Source organism: Myxine glutinosa, chromosome 13 (genome assembly GCF_964187855.1).
Source record: "Myxine glutinosa chromosome 13, kmMyxGlut1.1, whole genome shotgun sequence".
Lineage (NCBI taxonomy): Eukaryota > Metazoa > Chordata > Myxini > Myxiniformes > Myxinidae > Myxine > Myxine glutinosa.
The window spans coordinates 103,370,051-103,391,760 of NC_136273.1; the positions used below are offsets into that span (position 1 = coordinate 103,370,051).

Sequence of the window (21,710 nt, forward strand, 5' to 3'; positions counted from 1 at the left end):
TGCTGTTCAATTTTCAAGTCAATCGGATGAAAATTGAAGATTTTAAAAACTTGGTCTATGTTGACCTTTTGGCCTATGTTGACCTCAAAATAGTTGGTGGTTGAATTCAGTGACCAGATATGCAAGTCCACTTCAAATTTCGTCAATTGGATGAAAATTTAGGATTTTAGAAATGTGGCAATGTTGGTGACCGATGGCCTATGTTGACCTTTTGACCCCAAAAACAATAGGCTTCTCAATTGGGATGACCTATACAACTTGGTGAAGTTTTGTGACAATCGGTTTAGAATTGTGACCTGTAAGCCGGTGACAAACAGACAAGCAAACAGACAGACAGACAGACAGACAGACAGACAGAACCACAACCAATATACTTGAAAAATTTTCGATTTTGCAAGTAACAAGAAGACGTCATGTAGAGAACAATACTTGTAAAATGCACCCCTCGCGCCCAAAAAAAAGTTGACATGGATACATCAAATTATCCATTTCATTAAGATTACAATTGATGATCTTAATCAAAGCTTGGGTCAATCAGATTAAAATTGATGATTTTTCAAATTAAAAATTGATATTAGAAGTTTGACCTTGAGTTGACCTTTGACCTTTTGCCCTTAAATGGTTTTCCAAGTCAGTGATACACTATGTAATTGCTGTTTAATTTTCAAGGAAATAGGATGAAAATTGATGATTTTCAGAAGAAAATTAATGATTTTAGAAATTTGACCTTGAGTTGACCTTTGACCTTTTGACCTTAAAATAGTTGGTTTCCCAATTCAGTGAGGCACTGTGCACTTGCTGTTTAATTTTCAAGTCAATCGGATGGAAATTGACGGTTTTTCAGATGAAAACCGATGATTTTGGACGTTTGAGCTTTGACCTTTTGACCTCAAAAATAGTTGGTTTACCAATTTAGTGACTCAATATACAGATGCTGTTCAATTTTCAAGTCAATCGGATGAAAATTGAGGATTTTAGAAATCTGAAAAAAGTGGTTGACCTTTGGCCGATGTTGACCTTGTGCCCTATGTTGACCTTGTGCCCTATGTTGACCTTGTGACCTATGTTGACCTTGTGACATGTTTACCTCAAAATAATTGTTGGTTGAATTCAGTTTTCTGATATGAAAATCATATTCAAATTTCAAGTAAATCGGATGAAAATTTAGGATTTTAGAAATTTTAAAAAGGTTGTTGACCTTTGGCCTATGTTGATCTTTTGGCCTATGTTGTTCTCAAAAATAGTTGGTGACTGAATTCAGTTAGCTTAGATGTAAATTCTAATGAAATTTCAGGTCAATTGGATGAAAATTGAGGATTTTAGAAATTAAGAAAAAGTGGTTGACCTTTGGCCTATGTTGACCTCTTGACCTCAAAAATAAATAGGATTCTGTCGGACCACCAACTCTACCATTTGGTGATGTTTTGTGAAGATCGGTTCTAAATTGTGACCTGTAGGCAAGTAAAAGTGAGCGGACAGACAAACGCACACACACAAACACACAAACCGGAGCGATCAACATATTTATCAAAAAAAAAAAATTTGCTAAGTGACAAACGGACTCAAATGCAATAGATCTTGTCTGGCAAGGGTAATGAAACTTTGTACATGGAAACGATATTGGGAGACGCATTAAATATGTAACGATTTTGTGGGTTTGAACCCGGTTAATGTCCTGGGAGCGGGAGGGGAGGGGAGTGGGGTTGGGATAATAGGGGTCAAAACGGAAAGAAATTGTAACTCCAAACTTGATATTGGATCATTCCTAGTGGAACTGTTTGCCATCTTTGAAGTTTTGCTTTAGGTGGGAAGCTGTGCATTTGCGATGGTGTGTCATGGACTTTGGTCTAGTTGAATGTTGCATGTTGGTGTGGCTTTTCCAAGCTGGAATCCAGCTATGTAGCCAAGAAAGGCCCCTCATGGCTGTTTCGTTTGGCTCTGTGACGAGTGATGCAGTCTCTGGGGTCAGCATTGAGACTGAAGGAGGGTCTGCTTCTCCAATGTTCTCCACATTTTAGCCCATGCATTGAGGATACTGTTTCCATGAGAAACTCTCCTAAGTTCACATTGTATTGGGAACACTATCGGCCAGCTGAGTTTAAGTACTTAATTTCCATATAAATGTGGATTATTTGTGATACCTTTGTGCTGTGCTGTATCGTTTGTTTTACGCAAGTATAATGAATGCATCTTTGGTCTGATTTTCCATGTTTTGTGTCTTTCCTCCACTTTTCCATTGTTTCCTTGTTAACTAAAGCTGCCATTGTTGAAGTGAAATATTTCCCCATCCGATTAACGCTGAATTAAAAAGGTTTTTGTTGTTGTTGTTTATAAATTTGAATTTCCTTTTTAACTGTACATATTTACCTCCACCGGTACATAATCCGGTGAAGATCCGGATTTTTTAAATTTTTATATTTTTATATTTACCTCCACCACCAAAGGTAGATGGAGGTTATGTTTTCACCCCTGTCTGTCTGTTCGGTTGTCAACAAAATATCTCAAAAAGTTGTGGACAGATTCGGACGGGATTTGGCAGAGATGTGGCGTATCTGACACCGACTAAATGATTAGATTTTGGTGAAGATCCGGATTTTGGTGAAGATCCAGATTTTGGTGAAGATCCAGATCGGATCCGGCTACGAGAATTTTTTAAGTCATTCTTCACCATTGGGAGATAGGGCCAAAAACGATACAAAGCAGGATATCTCAAAAGGTTGTGGACGGGTTTGGACGAAACTTGGTGGACAGGTTGGGTGTCTGACAAGGACGATTCGATTCGATTTTGGTGAAGATCTGAATAGGGATTCGGATATGAGAATTATTTAATTTTTAAGTGATTCTTCACCATTGGGAGATCAGGACAAAAACGATACATAGCAGGATACAGTCACGTGAAAAAGTAAGGACACCCCATGTAAAGTTTTGAATTTTTCAACATATTTCAACATACAGCTATTTGATCTTCATTTCAACAATATTGATAGATAAAGGTGATATAATATAACAAATATCATGAAACATTTACATTTTGTAGTCCATTGTATAATTTAAATAAACATAAATGCAAATTTCGCATGTGGAAAAAGTAAGTACACCCCTACATTTATCACTACTTCAAATACCTAAAATTAGAATCAGGTGCAAATGATTAGAACATCGTTGGAGAGGATCTTGGAGGAACCTGTCTTATTTAAACCTCAGACATTTCGTTTGGTTTGCTCTTTGTTGTTGAAGTGTGTGGCATCACCATGCCTAGATCAAAAGAGCTCTCTGAGGCCTTCAGAAAGAAGGTTATAGATGCCTACGAGTCTGGGAAGGGATTTAAAAAGATCTCCAAACAATTTCAAATCGATCATTCGACTGTCCGGAAGATCATCTACAAGTGGAGAAGATTCCAAACAACTGCCAACTTGTTCAGGCCAGGCCGCCCCAGCAAGTTCAGCCCGAGAGCAGACCGCAAGATGCTGAAAGAAGTCTCTAAGAACCCCAGAATGTCATCACGGGACCGACAGGTAGCTCTTGCCACTGTTGATGTCAAAGTGCATGAGTCTATTGTTGTGAAAATCAATCAAGTCCACAACTTTGTCCCATAGGTAGGTTTAATAACAATCAGATCTCTGGCATCATCCTGTAAAATACAATCATGCAATATATGTATCAGGATCTTGGCATCATATAGAAAGGATCGATATCAGTCAATGCAAGCAAGCCTAGAATATGAGCGGGTACGTACCATCCAAGTCTACATGTCATAGTATAATGTCGCAGGAGTGGCCCAGAGTCACGGACGTCCGAGGTCTTATAGACGCCTCTCAGCGGTTTAAGTGAGCATCACACCTGGGTTCAACTTTGATACATTTTCACTACATTCTCCCCGCTGTTAGAACTACACTGCCGCTAGGCAGGAATCAAGCATGCGTCAGCATTAATTGATTGGGGATGTCATTCCATGTCAGTCGGTCCATCTGTAGCGGTCAGGGTGGCGAATTACCCTGCCAGCACGGGTCCGGAAACTACCGGGTACGACATCCCCAAGCCCGGAGTCCCCTGCATCGGAGTAGCCGCTGGAGGCAGGTGTCGGAGGGGGCACCTCAGTGCCTTAAGGCAGGGGTGTATCTGGCGAAGGGAGGGACAGCAGATGCTCCATAGAGGAAGCTTCGGGAGAGTCCATAGACTCGTAGATCGGTTCGTCGATATCCCTATAAGTGTCGATGACCCCACAAGGGGCGAGATGGCGTACGGAGACAATGGACTCACGTCCATCTGCCGTCATCACACGAGCATGCTCGGGATTAGCCTGGAGTACCTGCACCTTATCCACTAAGAGATCGTACTTGCTTGTGCGAACCGCACGTTTGAGATAGGCCGGCTCCGGCTCAGCGAGCCAACTGGGTAAAGATCGGATACTACCCGAGCTTCTAGGGTGGTGGAACAGTCTTTCGTGAGGAGTCTGGTTGGTGGCCGTACATAGTAGAGCCCTGATCGAGTTCAGCGCCGCAGGTAGCGACCAAGCCCATTTATCTAGGCCCCGGCCGAGGGTCCTGAGCCTTAGCATGATGGCCCTCCATATAGTCCCATTGATTGTTATTAAGTGTTGTGAAAATCAATCAAGTCCACAACTTTGTCCCATAGGTAGGTTTAATAACAATCAGATCTCTGGCATCATCCTGTAAAATACAATCATGCAATATATGTATCAGGATCTTGGCATCATATAGAAAGGATCGATATCAGTCAATGCAAGCAAGCCTAGAATATGAGCGGGTACGTACCATCCAAGTCTACATGTCATAGTATAATATCGCAGGAGTGGCCCAGAGTCGCGGACGTCCGAGGTCTTATAGACGCCTCTCAGCGGTTTAAGTGAGCATCACACCTGGGTTCAACTTTGATACACTTTCACTACATCTACCATTAGAAAGAGGCTGCACAAATTTGATCTACATGGGAGGTGTGCCAGGAGGAAACCTTTGCTGTCCAGAAAGAACATTAAGGCAAGACTAAAGTTTGCCAATGAACACCTCGGCAAAGACCAGCACTTCTGGAACAATGTGCTCTGGACAGATGAGTCAAAGGTAGAGCTATTTGGCCACAGTACCAGAAGACATGTTTGGCGAAAACCAAAGACAGCATTTGACCACAAGAACCTGATACCAACTGTAAAGCATGGTGGTGGAAATATTATGGTTTGGGGCAGCTTTGCTGCATCAGGGCCTGGGCAGATCACCATCATGGAATCCACTATGAATTCTTCATTGTACCAGAGGGTGCTTGAGGATAATGTGAGGCCATCTGTCGGAACGTTGAAGCTCAACCGAAGGTGGACCTTGCAACATGACAATGACCCTGAACATACCAGTAAATCCACCAAGGGAATGGCTGAAAAGAAAGAAATGGAGGGTTCTGGAATGGCCAAGTCAAAGCCTGGATCTAAATCCCATCGAGATGTTGTGGGGGGATTTAAAACGAGCTGTGCATGCAAGAAACCCCTCAAACATCGCACAGCTGAAAGAATTCTGCATTGAGGAGTGGGCAAAAATTTCTCCCAGTCAATGTCAGAGACTGGTAGACAGTTATAAGAAACGCCTACTTGAGGTTGTTTCTGCCAAAGGGGGCAATACCACCTATTAGAGCCAAGGGTGTACTTTTTCCACAGAAGGAAATGGCATCTCTGTTAATTTTTTGTTGAATAAATTATTGTAAAGTCAATTTTTCATTGTTTGTTGTTCAATTAGATCACATTTATCTATAGACACTGTTTAAATGAAGATCAAGTATTGATATGTCCACATATGTTAAAAAGATTTTTTTTTTAATGTTGGGGTGTACTTACTTTTTCACGTGACTGTACATACATATGCACATACATACACACATATACATACATACATACGCACATACATACACACACATGCATACATACATACATACATACATACATACATACATACATACACACATATACATACATACATACGTACTCGATTCTAGCGGTTTCAATCGTGCCACGTTTACCCAATGATAGAAAGGACGGAGGCGATCGGACTAGAGGAAACCAAGAAAGTAGGAAGAACAAAGATGGGTTTATTACAATTTACAAGAAGAAGAGGAAACGAAAGGGTGTACAAGATAGGAAGAGGAAGAAGCAGAACAGAGGGCAGTCTTAAAACAGTCTTATTCTAATACCCCAGACAAACGTACACACTCACACGGGGATTGTAGCTGGATTGTAGATGGATTGTAGAGGGTCCGGCGATGGGGTCCATGCTCCGGTCCAGCGGGCGAAACCCGGCAGGCAGCTCCGCGTATATTGAACGCGACCGGACAGTTATATAGCGGGGGGAAGCTGGTGTCCTACGGCGTACGTAATAAATGCACGCTCGTGCCAAACGCCCTCTCTCCAATGTTCTCTTAATCAAGCGCGCCCTTCTTCTTCTCAGTCCTGTTCAATGCGCATTTCCCAAAGAGTCCTCTCACAACGCGCGCGCGCCTCCCACAAGTCTCGTACAACAAGCGCTCTCCCCTCAAAGCCCGTGAAAGGGCTTTGCGCTCGCTTTTTATATCTCTCCGCATGATCACTCCGCGAGCCAAAAAGCCACGCCTGTCGGTGATGTTACCTCAGCCCTGGTTGGCTGGTGAGGGCTTACCGGCCAGGCCTTTGACGACTGGATGACGTGGCCACACCATCTTCTTGGCGCTCCGCCTCCTTTCTCGGGCCTCACCGCGTGTCTTATGGCGGCGTTGAGCGAGCGCTAAGGCAGCGAATGCTGCTAACAAAGGCACGTAACAAATTGAGAGAGCCATAAGGCACCGACTGTAGGGGCGTGTAATGGCGTCGCTTGGAGAGGGAGGTCGCAAAATGGACGGAATGGGGCCTACTCTTATTTGGTTGACGCAACGCAGATTCAACTATTGGAAACACGGCCTTATCTAAAACACATACTAATGAGATAACTGAAGTCCTATGGTGGCCTACGTGTTGCTTGTGGCCTAACTAGGGGGTGCAATCTTTAACCTTTTAATAATGGGATATTTACAAGAGTGTGGGTTCTAAAACCGCAACAATATGTACATACACACACATACATACATACACATATACATACATACATACATACATACATACATACATACATACGTACGTACATACACACATACATACATACATACATATGCATATACATACATGCATATGTACATACACACACACATGCATACATACACATATACATACTTACATACATACATACATACAAACATACATACATACATACACACACATACACATATACATACATACATACGTACATACACACACATACATACATACATACATACATACACACACACATACACACACAAACATACATACACACATACATACAAACATACAGACATACAAACATATATGTAAAAGTCTCATTGGTTGTACCCTCGAATCGTGAACGGAATCTGTGTTGTGGGGAGTTCTTGGTGCCCGAGATGAATTTCGAGCTTGTTGAGCCTCTTCAAAATTCCAGCTGTGCTTTTGACCCAAAATACTCTTTTTTTTAAACATTCCAAACCGTCCAACTTCTGGCATAATCGTTAGCTCATTGTGGATTCTGCTTTTCTGCTTTTCGAATACGAGTAAATTATTGCTGCGATGGTGTGTGCACTTGATCAGCTACCTTGTTAGACTCCTTGTTAGGTGACTCATTTTACTTGAACGATAGATCATAAAACCTCTTATTCTACTTTATAAAATGGAGCAATTGTGTTTGTTTGTGTGTGTGTGTGTGTGTGTGTGTGTGTGTGTTTATGTAGGTGTGTGTGTGTGTGTGTGTGTGTGTGTGTGTATGTAGGTGTGTGTGTGTGTGTGTGTTTATGTAGGTGTTTGTGTGTGTGTGTGTGTGTGTGTGTGTGTGTGTATGTAGGTGTGTGTGTGTGTGTGTGTGTGTGTGTGTGTGTGTGTGTGTGTATGTAGGTGTGTGTGTGTGTGTGTGTGTGTGTGTGTATGTCGGTGTGTGTGTGTGTGTGTGTGTGTGTGTGTGTTTATATAGGTGTGTGTGTGTGTGTGTTTATGTAGGTGTGTGTGTGTGTTTATGTAGGTGTGTGTGTGTGTGTGTTTGTGTGTGTGTGTTTGTGTGTGTGTGTGTGTGTGTGTGTGTGTGTTGTTAGTTGTTGGTTGTTATCTCCATTTGCGGGTTTCTGGAGGTGGAACGGAGTCCTCCCAGGACTCAAAGTATCCACCTCCTCTCCAGTAAGGGATCAGGGTTCATGGACCAAACTGTTCAACTTTTTCAGAGTTTCGTTCCAAGTTCTCTTTTCAGAAATGTCACCGAACCCCGGATTGCCTCCAGTTGTAGTTCATTTATGGTAATATTCCCGGGGATCGTTTAAAAAAATCTAATTGAGGTTCTTCTTCATCATTCCTGTTGCTTCAATTATCACTGGTACAATTTCGATGCTCTTCAGGTTCCAAGATCTCTTGACCTCATTTTTGAGATCCTGGTATTTGGTCTTTTTCTTGATTTCTGTGTTTAGTCCAAAATCGCTGGGTATTGATATCTCAATCATCAATGTTGTCTTTTCCTTTTTGTTCCTGAGTACAATGTCCGGACGCAGCGATTTGTTTTCTATGTTCACACTCGATGGAATCTTCAGGTCGTACATGAGCATGACGTCCTCATTTTCAATGATTTCCCTTGGTTCGTGTTTCCATGAGTTTTCTGGAACTGGGATGTTTAAATTTGTACAGATATGTCAATGAATCACTTTGCATACTTTGTTGTGCCTTTGTGTGTAAAGTTGTTCTGGTGATAGTTTTTTGCATCCCGCGAGCAGGGGCCTAGTACTTCCTGTTTCTGTCTTGCAGAATCTACACTTGTCCGTCTGGCTCAGTCCCGCCATCTTTTTCAAATTCATTGGTGTCGTGTCTTTGATCTTCGGCATTTATTATGATTTGTTCTCGGTCCCAGTTGAGCTCACCTCTTCTTCGCCATTCCAATGAGCCTTCTTTGTCAATCCCCACTCTGTCCAATTCTTTTTTGTATTTCCCTGCTTTTTTGTCTTTCTCACAGTTGATGGTGTATTTCTTGACATTTATTTTTATGCCCCCGCCCCCAAAGGTGGCCGGCCGGAGGCATTATGTTTTCGGGTTATCCGTCTGTCCGTACGGGTTAAACCTCATTTTTCTCAGCAACCACATGTCCGATTGAGATGAAACTTTCAGGGTAGGAGCGACACCCATGCAGAATGTTTTTATGATAGTTGTGATGTCATAGGTCATGTGGTATGGCAGCCATCTTAGATTAAACACAAATAATTAAAAATTTATTTATCGGAAACCGCTGAATGGAAAAAACTTGAAACTTAGCACATGGTCAAGTACTCCCAATGGGGAACAAAAGCATAATCATGATATCGATGAAGTGGTATTCCAGTCATAAATGTTTTAATCGAATTATTTATGCAAAAAATCTGAAATTGCAAGATCTGTGACCCATTTGTATTGAAATATGAATTTTATGACATCATAGGTCACATGACTTGGCAGCCATATTGGATTGAAGGAAGATATTTAATAATTATATCTGACACCGCTGAAACTATTAATGGAAAAAAAAAATTAATGTCATCTAACACCATTGTTGCTGCATATAGTTTGAAAATGATGACATCATAGGTCATGTGGTTTGGCAGCCATCTTGCATAGAAAAACAAACCTTATCTGATCAACACGAAACGTCACAAACATGATCCCCTATATACACATATGCAGAGTGTACATTTTTTATGTCATATGTCATGGTTTGGCAGCCATATTAGCTTGAAAGCCGATATTTAAAAAAAAATCCCTTCTCCGTAACATCTTCACCAATCGATGTGAAACCTGTCCTGTCTGGTAAAAATGGGATACTTGAAAACAGCTGAAAGGATTTAAATGAAGCTTGTTTATTTTTAGGACAGTGAACGAGGGCAGCTACCCATTGTCACTCACAGGGACTACGTGGAGGCATATTGGTGACGCAGTCGCATTGCTCTAGTTTATTTTATTTTATTTTTTTGTCTGCTAAGTTGAGGCTCGTGTAGGAACTAACACATATAACATATTATAATAAAGGGAGTGGCAGAAGAGGGGGAGAGAGAGAGGGAAGCACAACAACAATAGAGAGCAGAGACATTGGGAGATCTGTGGAAGTGAAGGGGCTCGGGGGGGGGGGGGGGGGAGTACACGGGATAAAGAGGATGGACACTACAAGAAGGACATTCAGGAAAGAAAACGCAATTTGAAAAAGGTGGATTCACGAGGGGAGAAAAGATCAAGGTTTTGGATGGGGGAAGATAAGACAAGGTGGTGAACAGCTGTTTTAAAGACCTGGAGGGAGGAGTGGGATTGAAGGGAGTGGGGGAGTTTGTTCCAGAGGTGGGAGTAAAGAGGAATGAAAGAATGAAGGTGAATAGAGAGTCTTGATTTTGGCAATTTCACCAGAAGAGGGTTGCTGGCAGATCTTGTGCGACCTGTAGGAATATTTGGGGGACAGAGCACAGAGAGACCTGGGGGAGCAAGGCCGGAGAGGAGTCGGTAGAAGACAGAAAGATCACCAACCTGCCTGCGGTGAGTGAGTGAAAGGCCCTCAGAGTTAGCTTCATCGCAGGAGATTCCAATGATTCTGAAAGCTTTTGGTTTTCAACCGCGTGAAGCCGAGCTAGGTGTGAGGTAGGAGCACCAGCCCAGAGTGGAGAACTGTATTTCATTGAGCTACGGATGAAAGCCTTGTATGTGGTGAGGAGCTCAGGTGTGCCAAGGAAGGACTTCGCACGACGGAGGATGCCCAGTCGGCGACTGGCTTTAGAGGCCAGCTTGGAAATGTGGTTTTCCCAGGAAAGATCATGGCAGATAGTGAGACCCAAAAGCTTGAGTGACAGAACTTCTTGGAGAGGATTGTTGAGAAAGTAGTTTGGAGGGTTGTCCAGTCGGTCTTTTCGGAGAGACATAGTAAGAGTGTGAGATTTGTCAGGATTGAAAGACATGTTCCACTTGTTTGACCAGTTTGTGATTTTGTCCAGGTCTGTGGAGAGTGAGGAGGCTGCAGACTGCAGATCTGAGTGTTGAGATATGGAGCGGCAGAGAGTGGAGTCATCAGCAAAGAGATAGAGAGGATTTTCCGGAGAGTCAGACAGATCATTAATGAAGATGAGAAAAAGCACAGGGCGCAGAACACTACCTTGGGGAACTCCAGCCTGAACAGGAAGGGGAGATGAGAGAATTCCATTCAGAGCCACACGTTGACTACGACCAGAGAGGAGGTCCGCGAGCCATGCGTGGAGGTTTCCCTTGATACCGTAGGAGGAGAATTTGGTGAGCAGAGTGGGGTGCCAGACCGTATCAAAGGGACGAGATGTTAGGTCAAGGGAGACAGCTCTTATTTCCTGTTTGGCATTGAGGATCTCCATCCATTGTTGAGACAGCAGGGGCTGCATGTCCAGAGTAGAGTGACCTGGTCTGAACCCAAATTGATAAATCAGAGATCAAGCCATTGGAGAAGAGGAAGGATTTATTATCAGAAGCGATGATTGATTCCATGTCCTTGCTGATTATTGGGAGCAGGCTGATTGGTCTGTAGTTGCAAGGATCTGTTTTTGCATCTTTCTTGTGTAAAGTGGTAATGTTGGCTGATTTCCAAGCAGATGTCAGATGACCTTGAGCAAAATAGAGGGTGAAGAGAACAGAGAGAGTGTGAGAAAGAGTGGCAGAGCAGGAATTTATGACCCGTGGGCTGATGCCGTCTGGTCCAGTTGCAGAATCAGAGTCGAGGTTTGACAGAAACGTATCCAACTTTTCGGGAGAGAAGGACACGCAGTCCAGGAGCAGCTACGTATAACTGAGTAAGGTGGGTACAGAGAGTGATGGGTTTAAGACACAAGATTGTGCGGCAATCACAGAGTTTTTCACGTGCGGTGTCAGCTGTGTAGCCGTTTGAGGTAAGGGAGGGGATTGAAGGTAAGGCAGAAACAGATTTGACCAGACGCCACCAGGATTTGGAGGAGGGAGACAGGTTTGAGAGTTCAGTCTTGACAGTAGCAAGATATTGTTTCCTGTCTCTCCTGAGGCTAGACACACACTTGTTCCGAGCTTTGTGGAAGGAATGGAGATTGCCTTCCGTTGGATTTGCCTTCCATGAGGCGAAAGCAGGTTGTTTCAGGGCATCTGTCTCACCACAAGATTCCGTGTATCATGGACGGGAGGAAGGGTATGACAACTGAAGACGAGATGGGATAAATCTGTGCATGAGAGAGAGCAATTTACTTTGGAAGAATTCCCAGGAAGAGTTGATGTCAGAGGCGGTAGAGATGGCAGACCAGTCCAGATGATTGATGGCTGCTTGAAGACCATGTCAGTCGGCCTGTGTGAAATGCCGGACTCCTCGACGCTGAGGAGGCTCTCTGAGAATGACCAGAGAGATGTCCACTTTATCAAGCACATGATCAGAAGAACCGATTGCAGCAAAAGAAGAGCAGCAGACATTTGCAGGGAAGTTTGTCATAACCAAGTCTAGGTCGGGAAATTGACAGATTGTGTCAGTCCCGGTGAGTCGCAGAAGTCCTTTGCTGAGATGCCATGGCTGGTGAGAGAGGTACCCACACCCATCCAGCTGGCATGATGACAATTGAAGTCGCCACATATGAGGAAGTTTGGATCAGTTGGGACGAGTGGATAGAAGTTGGTCCATGTTGTCAGGGAGTAAGATGTAAATGGAGGAGTCATCATTGTTTGCTGGACGGTACAACACACATATGAACTAAAGGTGGAAGTGGAGGGGAAGCCATAGCCAGAGGTACTCCTGGGGGTAGGGTGGAGAGAGGCAGTGCAAGGATAGTGAGGAAGAGAGTTTTTGATAAAGATAGCAACCCCACCACCAGGACGAGGCTCAGGTCCATCATACCGGAGGAGGGAGTAACCATGGAGAGATATTAAGGAATCAGAGACATCTTGAAGGAGGAATGTTTTTGTTAAGCAGATCAAGTCTGTATTGTCAGAAGCAACCTGTATGGAGAGATCAGTCAGGTTTGAGCGAAGGCCCCGGATGTTTGAGGTCCATACCGTTAATGAGGAGAGAGGGGGAGCATCGGGTGCAGGACAGGGGAGGGGAGGGGTAGGGTCAGATGAAGGGTGAGAGGGGGAGGTCGGGAGAGCAGTTGATAGTGTGGCAGAGATTACAGAAGAGTTACAAGAAAGGGAAGGATGAGGAGGACGAAAGGTTTGATGGTGATGGGATGAGGCACGGTGAGGGGTTGTTTGAGAGGGGGAGGGGGGTGGGGGGAGTAGAAGATTGGAGGAGGTGGAGGAATGAGTATGGAGAGAGAGGAAGGGGGGAGGAGGCAGCTTTGAAGAGGAAGAGTGAGGGGGAGTTTCGAAGGGGAGGGGTGAGGGGGGAAGTTTTGGAGGGGTGAAAAGGGATATTTAAAGGGGAGGGGTGAAGGGGAGTTTTGAAGGGGTGTGGTAAGGCGGAGATTTCAATGTGTGTGGTGAGGGGGGAGTTTTGAAGGGGTGTGGTGAGGGTGGAGATTTTAATGGGAGGGGTGAGGTGGGGGTGGGAGTTTGAAGTGGAGGGGTGAAGGGGATGTTTGAAGGGGAGGGTGAGGGGGAGTTTTGAAGGGGAGAAGTGAGAGGGAGATTTAGAGGGGTGTGGTGATGGGGGTGTTTTGAAGGGGTGTGGTGAGGGGGGAGATTTGAATGGGTATGGTGAGGGGGGAGATTTGAATGGGTATGGTGAGGGGGGAGATTTGAATGGGTGTGGTGTGGGGGGAATTTTGAAGTGGAGGTGGGAGGTTTGAAGGGGAGAAGTAGGGGGAAGGTAGTGATGGAATGGGGGTAGGAAGGACTTGAGGGAGGGGCCATGGAGTCGGACGTGGGTGTGTTGTACAAAAGGAAGGATTAATTAAATGCAAACATCGATTGTAAGGTGGGGTTCATTAAATTTTCAACTCGGATAAACGTTTGAAAACATTAGAGTTGGGTGGGGTGATATGAAGGCGAGTTTAGGGAATGTAGAAAGGAAGAGCTGTCGGTGTTGGTATGGTTTCAGCATTTATTTGAAAACAAACGTTTGAAGAGGAAAAAGAGGAGCGAATTACAATAGAATAGAGAATTCAACACAGGACAAAAAGGAAATCAAAACATTTTAAATGGCACCGTGAAGACCTTCAGGGAAAGACGTGGAGGTGTATATAAGCATTTGGTAGGTCTGGTGGGAGCAATTGCCTTTTTAAAGTTTTATTTTATTTTATTATTATTGAGGGTTTGGTCGAAGAAGAAGAAGAGGAGAGAAGAGTACAGGTTTCTTGAAGAAAAGCTATAAACCAGCACGATCAGAGTTGGAAAATGTCGGCCTCAAACCCCGGCACGAAAAGTCCGACAAATACTTTCAAATTTCCACAGGTTTTCAAACAAAAACGAACTAGAGGCACAAAGTAAACACAGAGACAGCAAAATAAACAGCAAAAACTACCAGGAGTAGTGGAGTACTAACTTATCAAGGAACTGGAACCAGAAGTTTTTGAACCGGATGGAACCTGCCATCAGCCGCTTTGGCGGCACCGACGCCATGTCACGATTATGATGCATCAGATCTACTCGAGGTTGGTCTGTCTGTCTGTGTGTCGCCTTTTTTCTCAGAGATGGCTGAACGGACCTTCGTCAAACTTTCAGAGGTTCATCAGAGAGTGCCTGGGAGTGTTTTAGGCAAAAAAAAAAAAAAATTGAAAGAAAAAAGTTCGTTTGTTTTTGTATTAAAAAAAAATCTCTCTATAGTGCCGAAGCCTTATTGAGTAATGACACTTATAATTATATAGAAGTACACATTCATATAAATAAATACAAAACACCAACATTTGAACACAAAAAACAAACAATTCCAGAAGTGCACGAGGTTGGTAGTGAAGCTTCTTCTTCTTCCTGAAAGTCATCATACTTAACTCAGAAACGTGATGAACGACACATTCACAAGCAGATATTCAACAAAATGGTGAAATGATGATTTGACATCAGTTATGGATTCTGATTTGGATGTAATTGCTTTTCCATTATATTTGCCCTCATTTCATATATGTTAATGTTTCTTTTTCGCTTGAGCAACGCCAGGTACTCCAGCTATAAACGCTTTTCTACTTTACTTGGGGTACAAATACAAATACAACTTTGGCTGGGGGGTAACATAGGCTATCATTCGGGGGTGTGGGGGACCGGGAGAGGGGCGTAAATTCTCTATGTAAATGTGTATGATGTAGTGCCACCTGGTGATTGTGGAGAGTGCTTTAACCTCAGTGATGCCCATGTAAAAAGGGGAATTGTAATACCTTCTGCCACCACCACAAGGTGGCACTACGCAGTAGACATTTACATAGATAACTTATGACCACCCACATCCCCGTGTGAGGTTGCGGCCACATAGCCTATGTTATGCAACACACAACGTTGTATTTGTACCCTGAGTTTGGAGACTGTAACTTTTAAAATGTGGCTGTGCATAGAACACATACATACAGAGAGAGGTAGAGAGACAGAGACACAGACACAGAGAGAGGTAGACGGACAGAGACACAGACACAGAGAGAGGCAGAGAGACACAGACACAGAGAGAGGTAGAGAGACAGAGACACAGACACAGAGAGAGGTAGAGAGACAGAGACACAGGCACAGAGAGAGGTAGAGAGACAGAGACACAGAGAAAGACAGAGACACAGAGAGAGGTAGAGAGACACAGGCACAGAGAGAGGCAGAGAGACAGAGACACAGACACAGAGAGAGGTAGAGACACAGAGACACAGGCACAGAGAGATTTTGCCCTTTATAGGTATCGATTTTATTCAATTTTTCGTCATGACGTCGACCGATATGTCTCCGCCCACATTATTACGGTACATCATTTTCATGCTTGTACCAAGTTTGATTTAAATCCTTTCAGCTGTTCTCAAGTATCCCATTTTTTTACCTGGCATGACCTCTGACCTCACCAAAATCACAATCACTTCACTCACTTTTGATGCCAAAATCTAATCAGTTAATCTTTGCATTATATATACTTGTACCAAGTTTGGTCAAAATCCCATCACTGGTTCACAATTTGATGCGGCAACAGAATTTTCACTTAACATGACCTTTGACCCCAAAATTTAATCAGTTCATCTATACATCATTATACATACCTGTACTAAGTTTGATTTAAATCCCTTCAGCTGTTCTCAAGTTATTACATTTTTACCTGGCATAACCTCTGACCTTTGACCTCTTGATGCCATAATCCAATCAGTTAATCTTTTTGCATCATATGTACGTATACCAAATTAGTTCAAAATCCCGTCAATTGTTCACAAGTTGGCATGGCCACATCAATTTGACTTAGCATGACCTTTGACCTCTTGACTCCAAAATCTAATCAGTTCATCTTTGCATCATTTATACTACTAGGGCATGCCCGTACTATATATATATCTAAAATTATATCCCCCCCCTCTATTTACATGAAATGGTTTGGTCCATTCGCAAAGCCAAAGCGAACGGCTTGCGAGTACGGTGACAATCCCCCCCCTCTATTTACATGAAATGGTTTGGTCCAAAGCGAACGGCTTGCGAGTACGGTGACAATCCCCCCCTCTATTTACATGAAATGGTTTGGTCCAAAGCGAACGGCTTGCGAGTACGGTGACAACCCCCCCCCCCCCCCTCTATTTACATGAAATGGTTTGGTCCAAAGCGAACGGCTTGCGGAGTTTGGTAAAGAAATCGCCATAGCTCGGTAACTACTTGTCCGATTAATATGAAACCTTGAAAAGGCACATCCTCGGGTCCCCAGCAATACACCTGGCAAGTTTCAAGTATATCGGACCCGTGGTTGTCGAGAAACAGCGGTCACAGACAAACACACAAACACACAAACACACAAACACACAGACACACAGACACACAGAGATTACTGGAATTATAGATAGATTACTTATACCAAGGTTGTTCAAAATCCTGTCAATTGTTCACAATTTGGCATGGCCACATAAATTTTACTTAACATGATCTCTGATCTTTGACCTCTTAATTTTGGCCCCAAAATCGAATCTGTTTATCATTGCATCATCTATCTATAATTCCAGTAATCTCTCTGTGTGTGTGTGTGTGTGTGTATGTGTGTATGTCTGTGTGTTTGTCTGTGACCGCTGTTTCTCGACAACCACGGGTCCGATATACTTGAAACTTGCCAGGTATATTGCTGGGGACCCGAGGATGTGCCTTTTCAAGGTTTCATATTAATCGGACAAGTAGTTACCGAGCTATGTCCAAAAAACGATTCAACCAATCAGAGAGCAGCGAGCTATCACGTGTGCCGAACGTGCCGAACAGACTCTGCCTCGGACGGCACATTTGAGAGCGTATTCATTTATTTCACGTTGGCAAACTATGTTGGCGTTAAACTATGTTTTAAAACTAATAAAAACTAATTTGCGATTCTTTCGCTTTCCTGCGCGTTTGTGCACGCTATGGCGATTTCTTTACCAAACTCCGCAAGCCGTTCGCTTTGGACCAAACCATTTCATGTAAATAGAGGGGGGGGATTGTCACCGTACTCGCAAGCCGTTCGCTTTGGACCAAACCATTTCATGTAAATAGAGGGGGGGATTGTCACCGTACTCGCAAGCCGTTCGCTTTGGACCAAACCATTTCATGTAAATAGAGGGGGGGGGATATAATTTTAGATATATATATAGTACGGGCATGCCCTAGTAATGTATAATTATACCAAGTTTGGTGAAAATCACATGACTGGTTCACAAGTTAGCTCGGTAACAGAATTTTTACCTGACTGTACATCTGACATTTGACCTCTGACCTCTTGACCCCAAAATAGAATCAGTTGATCTTTACATCATTATACAAACCTGTACGAAGTTTGAATTAGATCCCTCCAGCCATTCTCAAGTTATAAATAGATTACAGATTTTGACCTTTCACCTCTTGACTCCAAAATCAAATCAGTTCATCTTTGCATGATTATACATAATTGTACAAACTTTGGTCAGAATTCCATCACTGGTTCACAAGTTATCGCGGTAATAGGATTTTTTAAATCTAACATGACCTCTGACCTTTTTAACCTTTGACCTCGTGACCCGAAAATCTAATCAGTTCATCTTTACCTCATTATACATACCTGCACCAAGTTTGACTAAGATCCCTTCAGCCGTTCTCAAGTTATCCTGGTATCGAAAACCTCTCACGGACGGACGGACGGACGGACGGACGGACAACCTGAAAACGTAATGCCTGCGGCGACTTATTCGGCGGAGGCACAAAACGTTTTTGTCCACATGATCGAGGCTCATGGAAGATGTGCAAGCATTTGGGGTACGATAGGGTTTGAACATGTATGTACTTGACATGCGATCTGTCCTACAGGTTAGCGACTGATCACAATGAGGACAACACACCGGCGATGCTTTCAGAGTGGGTGGAGGAGGTTCGTCACATGTATCACCGTGTCGAGGTTCGAGCTGAGCAGTGGCCTCGGTAAGGGAGATGGAGGTTTGCACTTTCACACTGTTCCGTATCATACATTCGAGAGATCAAGTTGGGTGTTTGGAGAGGGTGTTGCAAATGTAGAAGGGTTTGGAAAGAAGAGAATGACGATCTCAAGGTATGACGCATTTGAGAATTGAGAGATTGGACCTGCAGCTGTAGAGTGACGTGACCGTTCCCTGGGACCTAGAAGTTTATGATGTTTCGCATTATGAAGAATCAGGAAGTCCTTCTTTGATACCAACACTTTATTACATTGGGTTTTAGTGGTGGTTTACAAAGGCAGTGTTTATTTGCATTTTACAGAGAGTACGTGGACGCACTTGGGCCGAAGGACTGGTCAAATGGTCGGTACGAGCAAGTAATGAAGCTGAGGCAGGAGGCCTTGGAGTTTGGTCGTTCCTTGTGGGTGGACTTTGTACTGGTGGGTCTTAGGATTTAAATATCTCAAAACCAAATTGATAATAATCTTTAGCTTGTTTTTGCTTGTTTTTTTTTTTTAGTATGGCTTATCCCATAGGGCAAAGCCTTCTAGAACAGTTTGTCTGTCCATATGTATGTATGTATGGATGTATGTATGTATGTATGTATGTATGTATGTATGTATGTATGTATGTATGTAATGCGGCCAAAAATATTGGCACCCTTGCACTTTTTACAAATAATGCACCATTTCTTCCAGAAAATTGTAAAATTTAAAAAATATTTTGATATCCACATTTGTATTTCTTTGGTTTTCAGTGGAACAAAACAAAAAAGCTGAAAAAGTTACTAAATCTTAGCTTATTCCACACAGAAATCCTAAAATGGTCCGCACAATATAATTGGCACCTTTTAGAAGTTGTGAGAAATAATTAGATTTCAAGCAGGTGATTCTCCTTTACTTTGGAATTGAACTCACCTGTGGTGAGTTGCAGGTGCCTGCAATATAAAAATCACTCATTCAACCAGTTTGAATAGAGAAAAGGAGGCATTCTGCTGTTTTGTGTCACTGTTTGTACCGCAATGAGCATGGAGATAAGAAAGAAAACCAGATAATTATTTGAGGAGGTCAGACACAAGATTGTAGCCAAGCATGGACAATCTCAAGGCTACAAGTCCATCTCCAGAGACCTTGATGTTCCTGTGTCCACCGTACGCAATGTTATCAGGAAGTTTAAGGCCCATGGCACTGTAGCCAACCTCGCTGGACGTGGCCGCAAGAGAAAACTTGATCGAAGATTGCAGCGAAGGATTGTTTGAATGGTGGAGAAAGCACCTCGATTAACTGCCAAACAGATTCAAGCTGACCTTCAGATACAAGGTACGACAGTTTCAACTCGCACCATCCGTCGCCAACTCAATGAAAGGGAGTTCTATGGAGGACCCCACTGCTAAGAGAGAGACATAAGAAAGCCCAACTGGAGTTTTCCAAAACACACCTGAACAAGCCAAAATCCTTCTGGTAGAATGTCCTGTGGACAGATGAGACCAAATTAGGGCTTTTTGGTAAAGCACATCATCTCTATGTTTACAGAAAATAAAATGAAGCCTTCAAAGAAAAGAACACCTTCCCTACAGTCAAACATGGAGGAGGTTCAGTGATGTTTTGTGGATGCTGTGCTGCCTCTGGCACTGGGTACCTTGAATGTGTTTATGGAATCATGAAATCAGGAGATTACCCAGGCATTTTGGAGCGCAATGTTCAACCCATTGTCAGAAAGCTGGGTCTCCGTTGAAGGTCATGGGTCTTGCAGCAGGACAATGATCCCAAACACACTTCAAAAAGCACCCAGGAATGGTTCAAGACAAAACGCTGGACTGTTCTGAAGTGGACAACAATGAGTCCAGATCTAAATCCCATTGAACACCTGTGGGGAGATCTGAAAACAGCAGTTGGGAGAAGGAACCCTTCAACTCTGCGAGAACTGGAGCAGTTTGCACAAGAAGAGTGGAGCAAACTGCCAGTAGAAGTGTAGAAAGCCCATTCATGGCTATAGGAAGCGCTTGACTGCAGTTATTTTGTCCAAAGTCTGTGCTACCAAATATTAAGTCGAGGGTGTCAATAATTTTGTCAATGCCATTTCTTTTTATTGGTTCACGAGTTATCAAACAGAGTGACCCCGCTATATTCATCATGTGTGTGTGTCTGTCTGTGTGTTGTCATCTTTACCTGAACCTGTCTGTCTGTCTGTCCGCAGCATAACTACCCGATGATATAATCCGATCTTGATGAAACTTGGGTGGGAGGTAGATATCATGATCTAGTTGTGTCCTGCCTAGAGTGGGCGTATTGTGCCCATTGTGGGCGGAGCGACGCATGAAAAAGATGTCTTTTTAGGGGGTAATCGAGTTCAAGCTACATCTTCTCTGGGAAGTTGGTGGAATCTGACAGGGGTTTCGATATTTGGTTAGGCCAATGTCATGTGTCTCGTCCCACGGAGCTCGATTTTTCATTTTCGCCCCAAGGTCAAGGTCACAAGGTCACGAAATTTAGAAAAGTCGATTTTTGATGGTTTTATTACATTGTTTGCTTCCTGATAGGGTGAAATGTCGTACATGATCTTATATTATCACATACATCATGAAATACAAGTTTTCCAACAAATTTCAGAATCTTCGACCTTTGACCTTTGAAGGTCACAAAGGTCAAATTTTCAAAGTTGTCGGAATCAAACCGAATTTTCGGTATTGTGTAGCTAACTAACCTCATAACTGATTATACATTATTTTATATCTCATTTCAAGGTCAGTAACCTTCGTTTTGACCTTTCCAGGCCAGCACCACACACAATTACGTACAGCTGGCTCTTAAAGGCCTGCACACGCAGCACATTGGGGCCCTTTGTAAATAGACATGTACACCGCATGTCGGGGGCCGACACCTGCCACGTGGGTCCCTGACCCCCCCCCCCCCCCCCCCCAGTCCTTGCCTGTTTCGGTTATAGTCCGTCATTTGTCATTGAATACCGCTCGCTCGTGAACCATCATCGTCTCCTGACCTGTTTTCTGATGTAAAAGGATATGTTAAGTTCTGAATCAAAAACAAAGGTTCTGTAATAGTAACAGTGAAATAAAGAATTGTGGAGACCAAATACTTTTGTCAATTTAAAGTTATTTTTTAGAGAAAATTGTGAGTTATTTGAAAAAAATGCAACGGTGCCAATATTTTGGCCAT

The 21,710-nt window shown here is 43.2% G+C and overlaps 1 protein-coding gene across 1 annotated transcript in view; it reads left to right on the top strand.

Moving 5' to 3' along the window:
• Positions 1 to 21,710, top strand: part of LOC137413781 (procollagen galactosyltransferase 1) — a 204,155-nt gene that overhangs the window by 51,295 nt on the left and 131,150 nt on the right. Inside the window, exons 2-3 of the mRNA XM_078767833.1 lie at positions 18,434 to 18,544; positions 18,860 to 18,977. Coding sequence (XP_078623959.1) covers positions 18,434 to 18,544; positions 18,860 to 18,977 — 229 coding nt within the window. The remainder of the gene's footprint in view (positions 1 to 18,433; positions 18,545 to 18,859; positions 18,978 to 21,710) is intronic.